We start from the raw sequence: 20050 nt of genomic DNA, 5'->3' as shown, positions 1-20050 counted from the left end.
CACCCTAATCACTATATAGTGTACAATTTTTGGGTTCCGCCATTTTGTATGAGTGTCTGAAAACCTAGTGCAGAATTTTCAGTGCACTCAAACAATCCCACAACACACCGCAAAAGTTAGTGTACTACCCATGTACACTAGCTGAAACTAATGGATAGCAATCAGTGTCCAAAATCGTTCACTACCCTCCTGAATTCAGTTCCCTATATAATGCACTGTATAATAAGTAATATGAGTAATATGGGTGGCACGGTGGCGCAGCAGGTAGTGTTGCAGTCACACAGCTCCATTGACCTGGATTCAAGAACCGCTCCAGGTGACTGTCTGTGAGGAGTTTGGTGTGTTCTCCCTGTGTCCGCATGGATTTCCTCTGGGTGCTCCGGTTTCCTCCCACAGTCCAAAAACACGTTAGTAGGTGGATTGGCGACTCAAAAGTGTCCATTGGTGTGACTGTGTGTGTTGCCCTGTGAAGGACTGGCTCGCCCTCCAGGGTGTATTCCTGCCTTGCACCCAATGATTCCAGGTAGGCTCTGGACACACCGCGACCCTGAACTGGATAAGTGGGTACAGATAATGAATGTATGAATGAATAGGGAGCCATTTCAGACACAGTGATAGATATTGAGGGAGGAAGGGGTACAGACCCTCATTTTCCCCTCCCACAGCTTTCCTGATGGTGCTGGAAATCAAACAAGTACTCTCTGTTACCAAATTGGCCTCTCTAACCTAAAGCCCACATCTGCCCCCAAACAATTCAAACTTTACTAAAGTTCAGATTCACTGACCTATTCCTATATTTGCTTCTGTCTTTTGCAACTTTTTCTCAATTTAAAATATTGCAAAATGTCAATAACTGTTTTCCTTTACCACGAGGTGGCATTCATTATGTTTTATTATAAACATTCATGGGCGGCACAGTGATGCAGCAGGTAATGTCACAGTCACAAAGCTCCAGGGATCATTGTTTGTAACCACTTATCCAGTTCAGAGTCATGGTGGGTCCAGAGCATACCCGGAATCACTGGGCGCAACACAGGATCACACCCTGGAGGGGGCGCCAGTCCTTGACAGGACAACACATTCATTCACATCAGTGGCGGATGCTGGTCTTTCAAGGAAGGGGAAGCTCAATTTCGGCCTACATCATAAAATTTGTCAGTTTATTTATACGTAAATTCTACCCTCCGTTCCTTTTTAAGAAAATGATCTTTGACCCTGTCGTACCAACAAGGCGTCTTTTCCAGGGACTTGACTAGTGTCCTCTCAATGGCCAGCAGAGCTAGGCTGCTTAAACGGCCTTGGCCCATGTGAAGTGTGTCCGCCTGTGCTGCCAAGGATCTTTACACCAAAGGATCGCTGATTCGCTCATTTTGCTGTCAATCAAAAAGGGATTTCGCCTCAGACAGATCATCCAATCATCATGCAGAAGCTGAGCGTCCGGGCCAGCCGAGGCCAGCCCAGTGCCCCATAGACCCCCAGAGACGCTGAGCGTCCGATGGGCGGGACAAAGCCCAGCATTTATCCAATCACTCATCTCGTTTCGCTGCACTTCGCTGCTTTGCTATTGAACTCTGTGGACACTCAGCGTCCTCACTGTTTAAAGCACTGTGAAGGGAATGATTGAGAGGAAAGCCGCGTCTTTACCAGTGATAAGAAGCAGATTCTGAACAAAAGTTGAGCGCGTTGTAGTGCATATTTATTCAATGACATGTACACACAACAGTATATATTTGATCACTTATTTTTTTACATTTTAGGGGAAGCTGAGCTTCCCTTGCAGTCTTAGAGCAATCGCCACTGACTCACACACACTTATAGACATTTTTGAGTAGATAATGCACTTACCAATGTGTGTTTTTGGACCATGGGAGGAAACCGGAGGACCCAGAGAAAACCCACGCGAACACGCTAACTAACCCTGTCAGTGCAGCCCCTGACTGCAATGCATATGGCTTTAGTTTATTGTACGAGTATATTGCCATAATGTAATGGAGGCTTTAGGGCATGCTGGAGTTCCACTTGCTCTGGATCGATCATTTTTGTGATCATTATTTGTATCCTGTAAAATTACTTGCCCTCTTCTGAATAAACGAGTTCTTGCACCAATTCAGGATTTAAATACTAATCACAATCTGGTCCTGATGTGGAAGATGACTGAGTATTTATTCCTGAAATCTATACCATAGTATGACTTCAGCAACACACTGCATTCCTCAATTATAACGTGGTTGTGTCTGCCCCATTATACGTGCAGCAAATTATTCCGACATTATTCTCAGAATTCTGACTTTATTCTCTGAATCTGATTTTTTTTTTTTTTTTTTTTTTCAATGCTGTGGCTCGATTGAACATAAGGAAGCTGAGGTTGAAAATGAAAAACGAAAGCATGTTTCTTAGGTACTAATTTCGGCAACTAATACTTATTTTAATGGGTTTGTTTTAAACCGTATTTCAAAACGTTGTGACACTACATTTCCCATATTGCCCCAGCATCTCCCCAAGAGCATTAGCAGCTAACGCCAGTCTGTTTTTTTTTTTTTTTTTTACGGAGTAATGGACATACGCAAATGTCTTACTCGTGAGCAGAAGGGTACAGCTGTGACGAAACGTCCAGCACTGTAATTAAAAATAAGTAAATAAACTCTATTAATGGTGTAAACCATGGGTGTCCAAAGTCCGGCCCGCGGCTTCTAGTGGCCCGCTGGCACTTGGCATTATTTTTTTCACCTGACGGTGGCAGCAGTGCGCTACTGGAAAGGATATTGCACCACTGTGTTAATGAACTACACTTAAACACCATTTATTTCTCTGGGCCGACAAAGACATTCACAGAAAGACATTTGGTGATGTCTGCAGCAAAAAACCCGCAAAGTTCACATTGACAACCGGTGATTTCAAGAGAGAGGGAAGTATTTGCAGTAAAATGTTGGATTTTACACTCTTTTGATATCCTGCAGCTGTTAATGCTGTAAAATGAAATTCAGTAGTTAATATAAACTGTTATGTAAATTTGTGTTTTTCATATTTTTTAATATATTTGTGAATAGAGATTGGCCCTTAAGAATTTTTATATGATCCAGTTCGGCCCCCTTTGAAAAACGTTTGGACACCCCTGGTGTAAACTAACATTTAGAAGACTATATAAAATATATATAGGGTTGTGTTATAAAACAATGAATAGCCTGCATTTTATTTATGGTTAATGTGTAATCAATATATAGAATGTTAAGTCCAGCCAGTGGATTTATACAAAAAATGTGACAATTTTAAGGAAAGACATTACACAATAATTTTAGATCTCAGATTTATTTCTTTCATGTTTGAAAATGTAACAAAGTCAATTTAACAATAAACCTGGTCCTTGCATAATTCCATGTCTGGTTGCATTTTTTATGAAGTAAAAATCAAGTGTGGCACAGCCTGAGAGAAAGGGACTGAGACCCTTAGTTCTGCTCTGGTGGCATTTTGAGCTCAGTGGGGGGATGGAGCATGAACATAATGGAGTTACAGCTGCCAAATCAGCAGGTGCCACTGTGAACCATCTAGATATCATCTTCAGAAGTTCAAAAAAGGATATGTTTTTTGCTAGAACAAATCTGCTCACAGTATAAGGTCAGTAGACTTTGTTAGTAATAGGTACATCTAACTGGAAGCAGATGTGTGGTTGCAGAAAGCCATATGTACCTTTATTGAAAATCCCTGAATTTGCATTATTATGGCACTGCTTCTGGTCATGCTCATGAAACTTGTCCTTCAGTGGTTTTAATGCAGAGCTTCTGTTTTTTTATTCCAAGTTTTTTTTTAAACCTCTATCTAGTCTTCATTTACCCTAAACATGTCAGTGCAGAAAATAAAGCAAGAATGTGGGGATCATATGTTTTCCCTTTTACATTCTTCCTGGTATATTCTTGGGTTTGTTTGCAGTTGAATGAAAAATAAGAGAGAGGCATCAACATAAGTAGCATCCGGTCCTTGCTAGCTAATGAGGAGCCATAAATTGTAGACAATTGACTTCTAGCCAATAAAGCTCATAAAAATGCTATCTAAGAAAATCTGACACAAGCCTGTATTCAAAAACAGGTTGGATAGTTCTAAAAGGGGCTGCTAGTTACTCCTAATAGCACCATAGACGGTCTTAAATGAAAAGGTGATGATGTAGATGCAGGGTTGAAGGGGAGTGTGTTGGGCTGCATCTTCTTAGAAGCGTTTGCTGCTGATGGAGGATGAATAGCTTTTGGTAATGGATGAGCTACCACCATGCCCGTATCCACCACCATAGCCAAAACCAGAGCTGGCAGAGGACAAACCTGCAAGCAGCAACAGAAAGAGATGTGAGAACATCATCCAAGAGATTGAGAGGTACAATCCACCAATTAGACAATTAGGTACAGAACACTAGAACTACTATAATGTATTTCGGTCTTTAGCTTTTCAGTGATAGAACATTATAGCTGTAGGCTGTGAATTTTATACAAAACTAACAGCGTGTGTGGTGTTAGGAGAGTTCTATGAATATACCTATTGGAATTTAGCATAATTGGAGCAAAGAAATCAGATAAACTAAGACTTCTCTTAAAGTGAATGTCTGAATTGTGTAGATGACCACATGGAAAGGTGTGATCATTTATATCAATGAGGCTTTTCTCACTGGAAACTGATTTTTTTTTAAATGGCACAAATTAAAATTGGGCTATGGAAGTATAGCCTATGTGTGGGGAAATGCTGAAGTTGTTCAGACAAAATGTACAGTTCACACAGTTGTAATGAGATAAATGGACTCACTACTGCCTCCAGAGGTCTGCTGCACATGGATGGTGGCAGAGGATCCTCCAGCAGAAAGTCTGGGAAGAAATATATACAGATTGAGTTAATTTTCTAAAAGATTAAAAAGAAAAGTTAATTAAATGTTACTACTTGGGGCAGGTCTAGGAAAATCCAGTTAGAGATGACAAATGCCTCACCTGCTCTCCTCTCCCTCCAGCAGTTTCCTGTAGGTGGCGATCTCAATGTCCAGGGCCAATTTGACATTCATGAGCTCCTGATACTCGCGCACCTGGCGGGCCATATCTTGCTTGGCTCTCTGAAGAGCCCCCTCCAGTTCCTTAATGCGGAGTCTAGCATCCTTCACTGCCAGTTCACCACGCTCCTCTGCCTCAGTGATCTGAGTCTCGAGGTTAGCACGCTGAGGAAAAAGAGAAGATAAGAAATTGTTAGCTTCTGTGCTAAGTAACAGAATCGGTTTTGTTTCATAATAGCTGCAGCTGTTCTTTTATGGCTACCTGTCCTTTAACAGCCTCAATCTCGTTCTGCAAGCGAGCAATCATTCTGTTCAGCTCAGCGATCTCAGACTTGGTCGTGCGCAGGTCCTCACCGTACTGGCCGGCTGATGTCTGCATCTCCTCAAACTTAAACAGACAAGAAGAATAATCATTTCCAGCAACCGGAGATGAAATGACACATCAAAATTTATATTGTTAATGCTTTATGCTTTTCTCACCTTCTGTTTGTACCAGCTCTCAGCTTCAGCGCGGCTACGGTTGGCGATGTCCTCATACTGAGCACGCACTTCAGCCACAATGGAATCCATGTCCAGGTTCCTGCTGTTGTCCATCTCCACAATAACTGATGTATCCTTGATCTGAGACTGCAGCTCACGCAGCTCCTACAAGCAAAAGAAAATTCGTTCCAGTCAAGTGTCTGTTTCAGGTGTACAGTTATGAACATTTTTGGTAATTTATTTTATCACTTTCACTTACAGCCTCATACACTGCCCTGAGGAAGTTAATTTCATCTTGAAGGGCATCAACTTTAGCCTCAAGTTCAATCTTGTTCATGTACGCAGCGTCAACATCCTAAACAGAAGGAGAGTAGTGAGGATTTATTGCTGTTTTTAGTGTAGTTTAAGATGCCCTTTAAAATAAAAAAATAATCAGTCATCTCAGTGGATACCTTCTTCAGCAGGACAAATTCATTCTCAGCAGCAGCACGCTTGTTGATCTCATCCTCGTACCTGCAAAGCGACAAGAAAACAGTAAATACATGCTATTAAAACATCACAATGTTGCTAATTTTAACATTAGCTTGTAGCGTAGGCTAATGGAATCATGGCCCTCATGTATGTATGTATATATATATATATATATATATATATATATATATATATATATATAGCATATATGGTTGTGCTCACTTCTTCTTGAAGTCCTCAACCAGACCCTGCATATTCTTCAGTTCTCCCTCCAGTTTGATCTTCTCATTGCCCAGCCCATCCAGTTGTCTGCGCAGATTAGAAATGTAGGCCTCGAACATGGCATCAATGTTGGAGCGGGTAGTGGTCTGGTCCTGCAGAAGACTCCACTTGGTCTCCAGCATTTTGTTTTGCTGCTCCAAGAATCGAACCTGGGGATATAAAGGCTTGTCTCAGTTTTTGTATATAATTGAATATATATTACATTTTTAGCCATATATATTACATTTTTACTGGTTGTGTATTTATTTACATTTTTTATTAAATTGATTCAACTAAAAAGTTTAAAAAGGTGCAAAATATTTAGTCGTTAGTCTATGGTCTATGAGGAAAAATTTGATTAATGTATCCAAAGCTTGTATACTTCTATTGTACTTTTATGTCCTTTCTCCTGGATTATATTGTCTGAGGAAACATAAATGGCCATGAGTCATTCCTCCAGGCATTTTTCTGCAGGGTGGAGTAAGGGAGGGAGGGGGAAAGAGTGAAAGAGCGAGAGTGGACTAACAGGGTGTGTCTGTGAGACATGAACCATGAACTCCTGAAGGGACTGAAATGAAAAGCAACAACAAAAAAAATTCCTCTTCTTGTTTGAGGCCTCACCTAGAACTGCATTGCTCTACAGATGGAGCAGTGAACAGATAACATCAGAGAGGCGGGTTACCAGCCACACCCAAATAAAGGCTTTGTGTGAAGATGATGACAGCTCCACTGCAGCCCTGAGCAGTATACGCCCTGTCTGAGTCCCTGGCTGCCTCTTTTTGGACTGAGATATGAGTTTATCATAAGAACATCAGTACTTAGATATGATATGTGCAGCAGTATTATCATAATCCGATCAAACATCCTCGATTTTGACCTCAGAAAAAAAAACCTGAGGGCCTGTTTAATAATGGATGATTAGTTGTGCATGCACCATCATTCTGCAGTAATGCAACTGGACAAAAAGTGTATCTATGAGGTGTAGCATCTCTCTCTCTGTCTCTCTCTCTCTCCCTCTCTCTCTCTCTGTGTGAGTGAGTGTTAGAGAGGCAGAGAGAAAGAATAGGTTTGTGTATAGTGTAATGTCTACAGCACAGATAAAGGAGCTTGGGCAGACTGTTTCCCACAGGCATTATAAACTACAGGTGTGTGCTGGCTGCATGGTAGGCAGCCATTTGGAGTGTGTCCACTGTCCACTTGCTTGGAGTGTTTGTTAATGCCATGTTTGGCAAAAAGCAAACAGATAAAGTGTGGTCAGGCCAGGAGAGAAAAAAATAAAAGTTGCTATGAAAATTAGCTGCAAAAAATATGGTATTGAAAACTGCTGTAATATGGGATAAACTTTGAGCTTTTCCCAGAATGTTTGAATGTGTGTGAGCATGTGTGACTCATGCGGTTGCAAGATTATGACCTGCTCTCCACCCATATGTGAACAGAATGTGTTGGGGTTTAGCGAGCTAGCATGCACTCAGAATACAGGGCACACAAGCAGCATTGCTTTTTAAAAGCTGCACTAAACTAAGCAGTGCTAAGTAGGGTTAAATGTAGTAAATAAAGCAAGCTAAATAGCTTGGCAAGTAAATGTGGACTGAATGGCTGCTGGGATTTTACTGCTCTTTCAGTGAAGAGATATTGCTGAGGCCTCTCTGGTGACACGTCAGAGTGTAACGTCAATGGAGCAGTAACTATGGCAACTTTGAAAAACAGAGCACTGTAATCTATACCACAAATGTAAAGGTATGCATGCTTTCCATGCAAACTGAACTTTGTGTTCAGCGGAAGACTCACAGACAAATGCATTGGTATTGTTCGGTAAACATTAAAATTGTAACATTACATAGCTTTTAGATTTTAACTTTCTTCACTAAAACTTTAGCACAAATATTTAAATAAATGTTCTGTTTCAGCATGGAACAGACTGACAGTTTGCTAGATGTAAATGGTTAGGGTCAAAGGTCATTAGTTAAAAGGTTGCAAAAAGGTTTGCATCTGTGAGCTAAACACACTTGCTAAAATACAACTTGCATGCAAATCAAAAATTACCTTTTTTTATTTTACTTGAAACAATGAAACACCTTAAATGCTAGTTATTGTTCAGTACCTACTACAAAACTAAAGTGTCATTTCTATTACTGTGGGTATTATGAATTGAAGTGTCTGTCCACATATGGGACCTTGAGAGGTAGAGATGAGGTGGCTTCCGTACCTTGTCGATGAATGAGGCGAAGCGGTTGTTGAGGGTTTTGATTTGCTCTTTCTCCTGAGTGCGGACGACCTGGATGTTGGGGTCAATTTCCAGGTTAAGAGGGGCCAGGAGGCTCTGGTTGACTGTAACTGCAGTGATGGGTGCAACTTGGCCTCCAGCATATCCTCCCCCAATGCCTCCGCCAAATCCTATGCCAAGGCCTCCAGCATGTCCTCCGCCAACGCTGCTACTGCTGTAGCTGTAGCTAGAGCCACCGCTGAAGCCTGGAGCAGAGCTCATGACAGAGCGCCGGCTGGCCATCACCTGGCTGGCCCTGTAGCCTCCAGGAGCAGCATATGTGGAATGAGCAGAGTAGCCCTTCCTCGCTGGACTATTGCTGGATGTGATGCTGTAGCTGGAATATTTTGTTGCCATTGTGTCTGTAGAGTATTTAGTTTCTAGATGCCTCTATAGAGAAGAAGTACTGAGAGGAGAGAGGAGTGTGGCGCCCCGAGTGGAGGAAGAGGAGGAGGTTGCTCACAAAGGAGAGTCAAAGTCCCTCTGTGTGCTTCTCCACTGTTGGCCACCTCCTTTTATTTGAGTGGAGAGGGGTGGGACTTAGACATTCTTACACATACTTGTCCACTCATAGGCCAACACACATACACACAAACACACACACACACATACACACACACACACACACACACACACACACACACAGATATACAAACCCTACCTGTCAAACAGGTATAGAGTGAGAGTAGAAAGATAAGAAAAGTTACACCCAGCCTCGGGCATTGCTACAAGCACAGAGAAACAAAGAGAGTAAAAACTGGGCAGATAAATTCCACTTGTACTTTTCTTCATTAAAAAAAGTGGAATGTGTTAGTGAACACATGACAGCAGAGGGGTCTGTCTCTGTGTCTGGTTGGTCAAGTGAATTCAGACTGCAGGGAGAGAATGAGTTCACCCCTGCTCTTTGCAACAGGGTGGGGCACACTGCTCTTCTTACACTTATGAATGACTGCATAGGAGAGGCCTCGTTTTCCATAAGCTTGTGCCACTGTGTGAACTGTGGGTGATGTACTTCATGCCAGAAATGTAGACTGCTCCAGTGCTTTGCTAGGGAATAGCAGGGCAAGTAGATTGCAAGCAGATGGAATGCTACTGAGGGTTTCCAAAGAAGAAGAAAAAAAATGCCAACAGAAAAAAACTTTCCCTTGTAGGTTCAGTGCTTTTCTATTTCGACCAAAAGGGATTGGCTTAGGTCTTGAAATTCAAATGGCTGTAATCATTTGCACTTTAGATGTGTATGTCTCTCATGCCTTCTCTCTGTCATTATCAGATTCAAATTAATTTGATTAACTTGGTTAACTTTTGTTTATATCATATGCAATTTGGGTAGGTAAAACATGTATGGGCAACCCTCTCTCTTTCATGAGCGCAATATCTGGTTTAAATGAATGGAGCCCATGTCATTAAGCACATTTTCATGTGAATTTGTGTCTTACACACATTTACATTTTTTTCCCCACAATGGGTCTTACAAAATTTTGCTGTTATTTGTTTGTGTGCATTGCACTTTTTGTAGTTGTTGTTGTTGTTTTTTTAAAGGGATGGGGTTGAATATAGCATGCTGCTGGATGTTGGGTGTGGTGAATACTATCTGTCATTCCTAAGCTACCTTTGTTTAATCTTCAGCAGAGAAAGTAAAGGCACTTTCTCAGCCATAGTCTCAATACAAATTCCGTGCCCATTTTATTCAATCAGTTTGTTCTTAAAATATGACATCTTAGAGTTTAGCTCACTATTGCTTTATTGTTAGTAAAAAAGTAACAAACAAAAAACAAAACAAAACAACAACAAAAACAGAACGTCCTAATCTTTATAAAAAAATTTATATATCTACTGTATTTTTTAACCTTTTTGTTTTTTGGCAGTAGTTATATGAAATGATGTTCACATCTGAATCCTGTCAGTCGTATGTATCATGTTTATCAGTGCCTGCAGCCTGTTCCCCCTGACTGGTGCAGTACAGTGCCAGACTCTCACTCTATGCACTAATAACCAAAAAACTCATAATACCTCCTGTCATGGATGAAGTCATCGCAGTAGTGATGGGAAACAGGTATGAAAGCAAGGTGCATGTTACACCACAGCAATTAGAGAAAGTCCTAAAGGTGTTAGACATCGGAATGATTGAATGATGCAGTCGGCAAAACAGGTGTGAAATGTATGAAATCAGAACAAGTGAATCACAGCTTTGTGAAAGACTCACTAGGGTTTGTGCAACGAATAATGTGTTCTTGCCAAGTCTTCTCTTGTAGACTGGGCCCTCTCAAAATAAAGGGAGCAAAGCACAGAAACAGAGGAGCTGCTTGTCTGGGCTGGCTCCCTTGGTCATTGTGGAGGGAATTAGTTATGGCCCACCTACAGCGAGATCATCCAGCATATCGTCCTCAAAGGTGGAAGGGTGAAGGCATACTGCTAGTCTTACACATTCCTTTATCTGAACAAAGAACTGATAAAAGAAATCATAATATGCACTTTTTATTGCTGAAAAAGCTTTGATCAATTCCTAGTGAAGACATTCAGGAGATTTTTGCGGAACAACACAGTATATATATCTGCCAACATTGTCTTTGTGTGTGTGTGTGAGTGTCTAATCGCACACATTTGTGTGAGATTACTAAGGTGTGACCATGATTGAGAAAGTTTGCCACTCAAACTAAAAACGTAACTCAGTGCAGTAGCAATGCAGAGGTTCAAACTTTTATATATATATATATATATATATATATATATATATATATATATATATATATATATATCAAGTGGGGAGGCTTTTAGGATAAAAAGAGGCATGGGGAGGCTTTTTAAGACTTCTAAGCACACTTCCAAGATATATGCAAATGCACAACTAAACATATAAAAGTGTCAGATGAATTGTGAATATATAATTACACAGGCATGCCTTTCAAGGTGAAAAATGTGGCCCAGGCAGCTGTCAGACGAGGAGACAATGAATTCTTCAGAGATCTGTTCTATCTCTAAAGCTCCCACACCCAAAAAAATTAGGATTCCTGGAGATTCTGCAGTAAAATGTAATAAATGCTTTATATCTCATAGATCAGATGCAAGTAGTTGATTAATACACAACATTCTCTTTCAGTGCGTATCAACCATACTTGCTTCACCTATGTGTAAAATGTGCACAGCTTATCACATTTGATCACACTGTTTACTTCACGGCAGTGGATATTAATGGCACACCCATCACATCTGATATGTTTTGGAGGAAAACCTATATTTGATGTTTAGGTGTCCCACCCAAAGATGCTGGAACATCATCTTTTCATCATCTGTTCATTACATCTCTCAGAGTAATCAATCAATACATTATAAATAGAAAATTATATTATTGGAGAATAATCTCTCATTATTTGCATGATATAAGGCTGCTTGAAAAAAAGTTAGATTTAGCTAGTGTTTGTAAAGGTTTTCATTTCAGCTGAAATTTTGCTTTTGTCATCCTGCAATAATGTGATACATGACATGTCCAAATATACACACTTATACCCCAGATTCAGATTAGTAAATCCTGCTGTATTAATATGTACACATTGCTGACCACAACCTGTCTGTATCGTCTCAACAAATATAATTGATTAAAAGAACATGTTGCTCTGAGTCTTTAGTCTGCAAAAGATAACGAGTGGAATACCCCTGAGATATGGGCTGTGGAGCTGTGGAACAGTGTTTTTTAGAGGGATGGAGCACCTTGCAGTTTTGGTACACATCTGATATAATTTTGAAGACAACGTAGTAAATGTCTTCCTACAGATCCCTTTAACAGCATTGCATCCTCAAAAAGCTGGTGGCCTTTAGCCAATACTTAAATATATACACTGATTTAAGATAAAAAAAAAAATTAAATGAATGATTTTTGCAGAGTTTTTATATTCATGTGATGTTTTATTGAGTTTTGGTAACATAAATAATATAAGTGTTGTTTCAACACAATTTCCTGACTAACCTGAACTCAATATATTCCATTAAATACTAAAAAGCAAAAATCATTTTCTGGCAACTCAGTTATTTGTTTTGGACAACGCCATTTTCTCATTCATTTGCTTTGTCCCGCCCATTTGGACAAGATGAATTTTACCGGAGAAGGCTGCTTCAGTTTGCTCCAGGCACACCTTATTGTGGATAAGGTACAAAAAAGCTACCAGGGTGAGGGTTATAACCATTTTCATGACCCAAATAGGTGGTTTGTTTTATTGGTGTGTTGAAGTTTGCCCGTTTTTCTGTTGTGTTGATGGTCTTTGTTTGGTGGATATAGGCAGAATTAGCCGGCTAGCTTTCCTTAACTCTGTAAGAGACAACTTACAGTGTTAAAACCGCCAAGAACACTTTTATGACCCTCAGGGTTTTTTTAAATTTAATTATTTACTTGCTTTGAGACTTAAGGCGCAACAAGTTAAACAGAGGAAGAGGGAAACTGAGGAGAGAGAAGTTAAGTTTCTATTACTGTTTTATGAATGCTCTCATGTTCTTGCAGCATTGTTTAAATTGTTTCACACTCTTTTGACTGAAATCAAGCCTTATAACTGTTGACATTTATACAGTATACATAATACATATTTTTTACTGTTTCAAGTATGTGAAAGATGTGAGATGTGATCACAGTACGGAATAAAAGTATTCATACTGTTGAAAGTCTTTTGATGGTGACATTTATTAAGTTCATGTTATATAAAAATGCTTTTTACTCTGTCTGTTAAAGTAACTCACTCTACTCAAAATAATATGTTGGATCAATGTAATTTTACCAAAAGTTGACACAACTCAAAAAGATTTTTTTTTTTTGTTGACCCAATGTTTATTTTTGTGTGTGGAGACAGGACAGCATCTGTCCATTGTGTTTATAGTCTTATCACACCTGCAAATGTAAGATACATTTTGGAAATTTAGTGGTGGAGATATGGTTTAGAGTTTACTTTTCCCAGAAGCAAATTTAAATTCCTATTTCGAATGATGTTTTTAATTTCAATAAAAGCACTGGATAAGTATAAATGATCCTAACAGGGACTAAGCCAAATCATGGACCACAGAATCTGGCTGAAAATAAATTTCACGAATTCAGATCCTAATTCAGCTTTATATGCTCACTGGGATGGTACCTTTCACATCAGTGTGCTGATTTGCTCAAAGTTATTTCTCTACGTTGTATTAACTCTACATACACCATGTGGTAACCGCTGCCTTGTCTTCCATTTCTAAAACATGTAAATTTAAGAAAGAAATCTCTGTAGTTTCTCCTTGACAACAATGAAATCAGACAGAAAGACAAAGGAGACCCCAGCTGAAGTTAAAGAGATCCACCATTACGTCACCTGAGCTATCAACAATTGAGCAAGAACATTTTTCTCTTGGGTAGCAGTCTGTGGCTGAGGATTGCAGAACCAGCACTTGGGAGGTAGTTTCACTGTGCAGTGTGCGTGGGCATAAGGTGGTTTGACTTAAACTTTGCATGACATACTTGAGTTTGGTGGAGCTAGTGGTTGTTTGTTTTACATAACTCAGAGATGCCACTGTCAGCGCACCTGAGAATGCTAGCCAGTCCCTCTGTGTGCTTGGTTTAGCAGACATGTTAACTGACAGATCAGGGCGGAGGGACAACAAATGCTGCTTTAGTTCATCCTGATATTGGCACCAATTCAAAAACATCTAATAAAAATGATGACATTAAACACTGCTATATATAAATGTTTAAATCACTGTTAGACATGTAGAGAGAGGCCGATCTTCTTTAGATAATTTTACAGTTTTGTTGAATAATATAGACCACAGTTTCCCAAACCTGGCTTGAGTACTCCACTGCCCTGCCAGAAAACATGTTACTGACATAATCGTTCGTTCATTCATTCATTCATTCATTCATTGTCTGTAACCGCTTATCCAGTTCAGGGTTGTGCTGGGTCTGGAGCCTACCCAGAATTACTGGGTGCAAGGCAGGAACACACCATGGAGGGGCTGACATAATACCATTTCACCTAAAGAATTGGATATTAAGTACTGTGATACATCTAGCCCAAATGAAAACGATAACATGCTGCACTTTCTAGTACTTGTACTACCTAGCACACCCACTTATATCAGACAGGGCGTATTAATGAGTAATGAGATTTATTATATCAGGTGCGTTAAGAAAAGTAAAACAGGTGTACAGGACAGGAACTGGGCATAATATATGATTTATTAGTGGTCAGTAGCAGATAGTTTGATATTTTCTGCTGGAGATAAGGGCTTTTAAAATGCAGAGGGAAAGAGATTAAATTCATGTTTGTTATCCATACATTTCTCACAACAGATTTTGGCATACTTTCACAAACTGAGAGAAAATGAATATGGTTCTGTTGTGAGCTCTGTTTCCAAAAGTGGATACACATCAGGAAAAAAAAAACGGCATTCATTTTAAGGCATTCTTTTCTCATTTACATGCTCTATAATGCAAAATCACAACGGACAGTGACTAGTTAACAAGCTGATTATTTTTCAGGGACCCCTTACATGAAAATATGTTTAAAAATTTAATCTAAAAAAATTACTTTTAACTTGAGCTCAACCCCTAACAACCTTTAAACCCATTTAGACTATCTTTAGTAAATTACGTTTAAATATTATGTTACCAAGAACCACAGAAACAAAATTAACAAATTAAACAAAAAGCTGCTAGAATTTAATAATCAACCCATCCCAGAGCACATAAGCATCACTGGAAGTGTTTGGAATTTCTTGGGTCATGGGAAATAGATGCAACCTATTCCTAAGGTACCATTCCTAAGATTCCTTTAGATATCGTTGAAAAAACAAACACGAAATTGAAAAAAATGGAAAGGTCAAATTTGGTATACATTTGTTACATTTTTTGTGTTGAAATAAATGACTTGTGCTTAATTACTGCTTTGACTGGAAATATGCATGGTCACTGATTTTCCACAGTGTTGTATATAGTTTCTGGCAAATATTTTTAATGTTTATTTGACATCATTCCTTTATTCCTCTGGTGTTTGGCTTGTACACACACATGTAGGTAAACAATAGAAGTCAAAGCCTAAGGCCTCATTTTAAAGAACTATGTGTGTAGATGTGTTTTCTTGAGGGTGTAAGTTTGACTGCTCTTGTGTTGATTATGTGTTTGCCAGGTGTGTGCAAGAAAAAGATAGAGCGTGCCTTACTTGTTCTGTCTAAAATGTTACAATCACATGTCTACACACACGTACAGAGACACACCAGACCACACTGACACGATACATTGAAGCACTGCCTTCAGCGCTGAACTAGATTGTTATTTTCTTTTTCCTTATTTTAAAAATATAAAAGTAGGGTAGACTTTTACTGCCCTTCATTCATATTCTGTAACTGATTTCTCATGTCCAGGGTCACCAGAGTACACAGCCTGCATGGGCACAAGGCCAGAACACACCCTGGACAGGACACCACCCTCTCAATATTCACTCACACATTTACAACGATGGACACCTTTGAACAGCCAATCCACCTACCAACATGTTGGTTGTCCAGGACATTGGAGATATGTGACAACAACACTTCCTGTTGAGCCACTGTTTCACACAATGTTTGAAATTATTTGATGGAATTCAGAAGCTAGAGTATACGTAAGGCTGGTTTCTGATCATGGATGATTAATTCTGACTCATACATTTTGGATGAAGTTCCAATGCTTCACAGCCAAATGCTGGGTGCTTTATACACCTGTAGCCCTCCCTTGACCTTAGGCTCATGTGTATCTCGCCTAGAGCATGCTGTTTCATTTGATGCGTTTCTATGAAAATTATACAAATGATGTGTGCGCTACTGATTGACTGTGTCAGTAATAGGTGCAATTTATATTTTGGAACGCAAAATTTGTGATTTGCTGTGGCCTTTCTGTTAATTCAAGTGAGTTGCAGGTATAGATGTGGCATACTGAAACATACAAGAAGAATGGTTTAAACTCCAACACCCAACAGGAATGTCCTACTGCTTTTGTATGTCTTTCTGAAATGTAGTAGCACAGCATTCCTGCACTGTAGTTTGATCTATTGTAAATGAAATACAACTTGTACAAATGTGTAGGTTACAAATCCATAGTGAAAACAATGTGTATGTATTGCATTTAAGAATAGGCTCATCTAGGGCCAGCACTGGGACACACATTGGATTGGTTTAGCATTAGTGTGATGTTATGGTTTGGACCAGGTTTTGGACCAGAAAACTACAAAAATGGAGATACAAGGATTTGTTCCAAAAAGAACAGTATGCTTAAAGCAGTAATTTCCTACTCTGCTCCTAGGGGTGTTTGTCTTGTTCATTTCCATGATAATTGCAGTTGAAAAAACCTATTTATTAAACCTATTTATTATTAAATGAAGTGATAAAACCAGTATTGGGGGAAATGCTGCACACAGTTATCATTTTTCTTTAAAAAGCAGTGTATCCATAGCTTCTGATACATTTAGAAGATTTTAATGTGCATGGACTGAGAGCTTTAATTCATGTTACTTTTCACATACTGGATTTTGGCAACTTTTGACAAACTTAGAGAAAGTGAAAATGGTTCCCATGAAAAAGTAGCCCATAAATTCTAGGAAATATAAAGCCATAAAAGTATCAAAAGGCATCAGCTGTTCTCACCCTTGATTTTGACAAGCGTTTGATAAAGCATTTGATAAGTGAAAATGAAAACTGTTCCTCGGAAAGTAGGAGCAGCCTATAATTTCCAGGGAACATAATTCGATAATAACAAAATAATAATAATTTGTTTACTCCCTATTTGATAATGGCATTTATCACAATGGTAACATGTGTGCTACTTCTGCAGAAAGTGGACACCTTCCAAGAAAAAAAAAGAAAATACAGCATCCTTTCCATGTTATAAGTAATACAATGCAAAGAGATGACAATTTACAGGTGATTAGGTACAAGCAGTTTAGGAAATAATTCAGAGAAAATGTCAAACTTGCATAAAGAAGGGAAAATTTATCTTTCCTGTATTAATGGATTGGAAAAATTCAGTTTAATTCAATAGTAATTATGTGCAATTGCATAGAACAAAAAGATATTTAATGTAGATGATATGGTCTTAAAGAGGAAGGTTAGTTTCTAGTAATTTAATTAGCGTAAGGTAGCATAAATTTAATTAAGCATAACAAGCTGTTTCTTCATGAGAACCTTTAAAATGATGTTTAATGTAATTTGTTAATTTGTGTTAAATGAGTAAACTAAATGGTTGGGGTTGTACATTCCTGTTGGTAGAGATTTCTATGTTTTAGAAAGTAAAACCTAGACATAGTCATAGATATAGAATAAAGGACCGTTTCCATGACGTAATGAGTAAATAAATTATATTATGGTTTGAAATTTTTTAATTGATTTATGATGGACTTTTTTGTATTTAAACCCAGACTAAAATATTACTTAGAGAAATGGAGCAGAGTGCTTTAGGGTACGTTCAAAGCTGTTGCTAAGAGAGCATGCAAACTTTTTCTATTCAAACCTTTCAAACTTAATTTATGCTTTTTACCTGCAGCGTACAATAAATGCTTTATATGTGGCTGGGTGTTGCCAGTTTGCTGAAGGCTATCTGTTTGCCAGAATAAGCCAAAAATACCTCATCCCTCTCTGTCACTGACAACCCCTCTGCTCTACAAAAGAATGCATGAACCAGCAAAGTAAATACTATCAACCAATGAACAAAATATCTTCACACTGAAGTATCATTTGAACAGGTATTTGTGGCTTTGCAAGGACTATCTTTCCCAAAACTATCAGGTCATTTAAAGGCCATGAACAAAACATAATTTACAGAAACAACTTATGCTTCTTCATGAATGCTCTGTTCTAAAATGTATTGGGAAAGCACATAAGGTAGAGTTAAAGGGACATTTTTTTTAAGTTTTTTTTTTTTTTGTCAAAAGCACAGAATTTCACAAAAGAATGCAAGTTTGAACAAATATTTCAGGTACATAGCATAATTCCATAGTTTGCAAAGATGACAAGTATATGTACAGAGAGGTTTTCTATAATTGCTAAGTAAAACAATAAAGAAGAAAAAACAATAAATAATAGCTAAATATATCAAAGATGATTAGCAAAATAAATTACAGCTATATATAGAGTTTCTGTGTGTGTGCTTTACTTTCTGTTGATCTATTTTCACTAGCATGTGATTCATTCTTTCTGGAATATAGTGTATATGAGAACTGTGTGTGTGTGTGTGTGTGTGTGTGAGAGAGAGAGAGAGAGAGAGAGAATAAGTACATGTTGATGCCAGAGCTTTATTGCAGCTTGAGGCAGGATGTTAAAAACCGATTAGAGACTTTGCATTAATATGACATGATATATTAAAGGCTTGCTTCCAGTTGCCTGTGGCCACCCACAATCAATTTGGAAATCATTACTACAGACAGCAATTACAAAGTGCTTAACACTGACATTATCATGTTATAACCCATAGTGTATTTGTAGTAGGGCCTTCAAGCAATTTCCAAATCCCTTTTTATTTTTTTTCAATAAACCTTTGAGTTGACAAAGGGTGTGGCAGAGGAAGTAGACAGTGCAGAAACCAGAAGCAGCTTGAGAGGATTTGTTCACCACCTTAAATCTGGACAACTTCACAATCAGGATTACCTAGTGCTAAAGCTATGCCAGGTGACACAATCCAAACCAGAGTGAGAAATACAGAGAGAGAGAGACAATAAGTGTGTTTGTGAGGCCTAGCGAGCTTCTGACTAGACTTGTCCTGTATGCCTTGCTGCTGTTAGTGTTTTGCCTGCTTAGCAACCGCTGACTATGGGTGTGTGTGTGTGTGTGTGTGTGGTGACTTCCTGTAGCCTTAGCCTAGTGAGCTTTGATCCAGACACTGTTTTCACTCTCCCTGGAATTAATATCAGCAGATCCAGAGTGAGTCAGGCTTCAAAGATCCCTCCAAACTCTGGGCCAATTGTGGCCACTGTCTGCTGCAATCTCAGGCCACAGTTCAGCTAAGTTTGTCAACTGCCTAATTTAGGCTCTGATTTGTAGAGGCCTTTTCCATGTTTCTCAAGAGATTTACAGCTGCAGGTTGTGAATGTACAAGGGTGGGGTTATTAGCAGTTGATATCTTATATAAAATGTTAAATAACCCATTCTTACTTGGCTAACAATGATAGCATTTAGCAGGACAGACCCTCTTATTAACATTTCCATTTTCCATTTCCATTTGTGTAATTTTTCATCATCTCAAAATATGAAAATACCAATGGTTCTATACGCTGTATTAAAATTTAATTGTTGACATGTGATAAAAACGGTCCAATATGACTTTAAAAATCAGCTTGTTCCATTATATTTCAGTCAAGTTGTTTTTTGTTTCACAAGTGATGTCACCATTTGGAGATTAATGATTTAGTTTGTAACACCAACAATATGTAAAATTTATGCAAGTTTTGTTTTCCTCACAAAGCAAAATCAAATAAAAAGGGGTAACAAATGAAAGGAAACAATTCACAGTGTGCAGCTGTTTCAGCATTTGAATCTCCAGTGGAGAACTGGCACAATTAAAGTCTAAAGAGCATGTTCATTTG

At 38.7% G+C, this 20050-nt stretch overlaps 1 protein-coding gene across 2 annotated transcripts; it reads right to left on the bottom strand.

Annotated features, from left to right (window-relative positions):
- Window positions 1-3299: 3299 nt before the first annotated feature.
- On the bottom strand, window positions 3300-8968 carry LOC136691085 (keratin, type II cytoskeletal 8-like). Of its 2 annotated transcripts, none has more exons than XM_066663391.1 (9): window positions 8436-8968; window positions 6191-6399; window positions 5950-6010; window positions 5757-5852; window positions 5498-5662; window positions 5280-5405; window positions 4962-5182; window positions 4783-4841; window positions 3300-4307 (listed from the first exon to the last, which is right to left on the bottom strand). In XM_066663391.1, exons 1-9 carry the CDS (start codon window positions 8847-8849, stop codon window positions 4198-4200), a joined length of 1461 nt encoding a protein of 486 aa, XP_066519488.1. In that variant the 5' UTR covers window positions 8850-8968; the 3' UTR covers window positions 3300-4197. The 2 variants fall into 2 exon arrangements, with proteins under 2 accessions (XP_066519488.1, XP_066519489.1); XM_066663392.1 differs by having other exon boundaries at window positions 4789-4841.
- Window positions 8969-20050: the final 11082 nt, after the last annotated feature.

This window comes from Hoplias malabaricus, chromosome 3 (assembly GCF_029633855.1).
Source record: "Hoplias malabaricus isolate fHopMal1 chromosome 3, fHopMal1.hap1, whole genome shotgun sequence".
NCBI lineage: Eukaryota > Metazoa > Chordata > Actinopteri > Characiformes > Erythrinidae > Hoplias > Hoplias malabaricus.
This window is presented reverse-complemented; position numbering and strand designations above follow the sequence as displayed.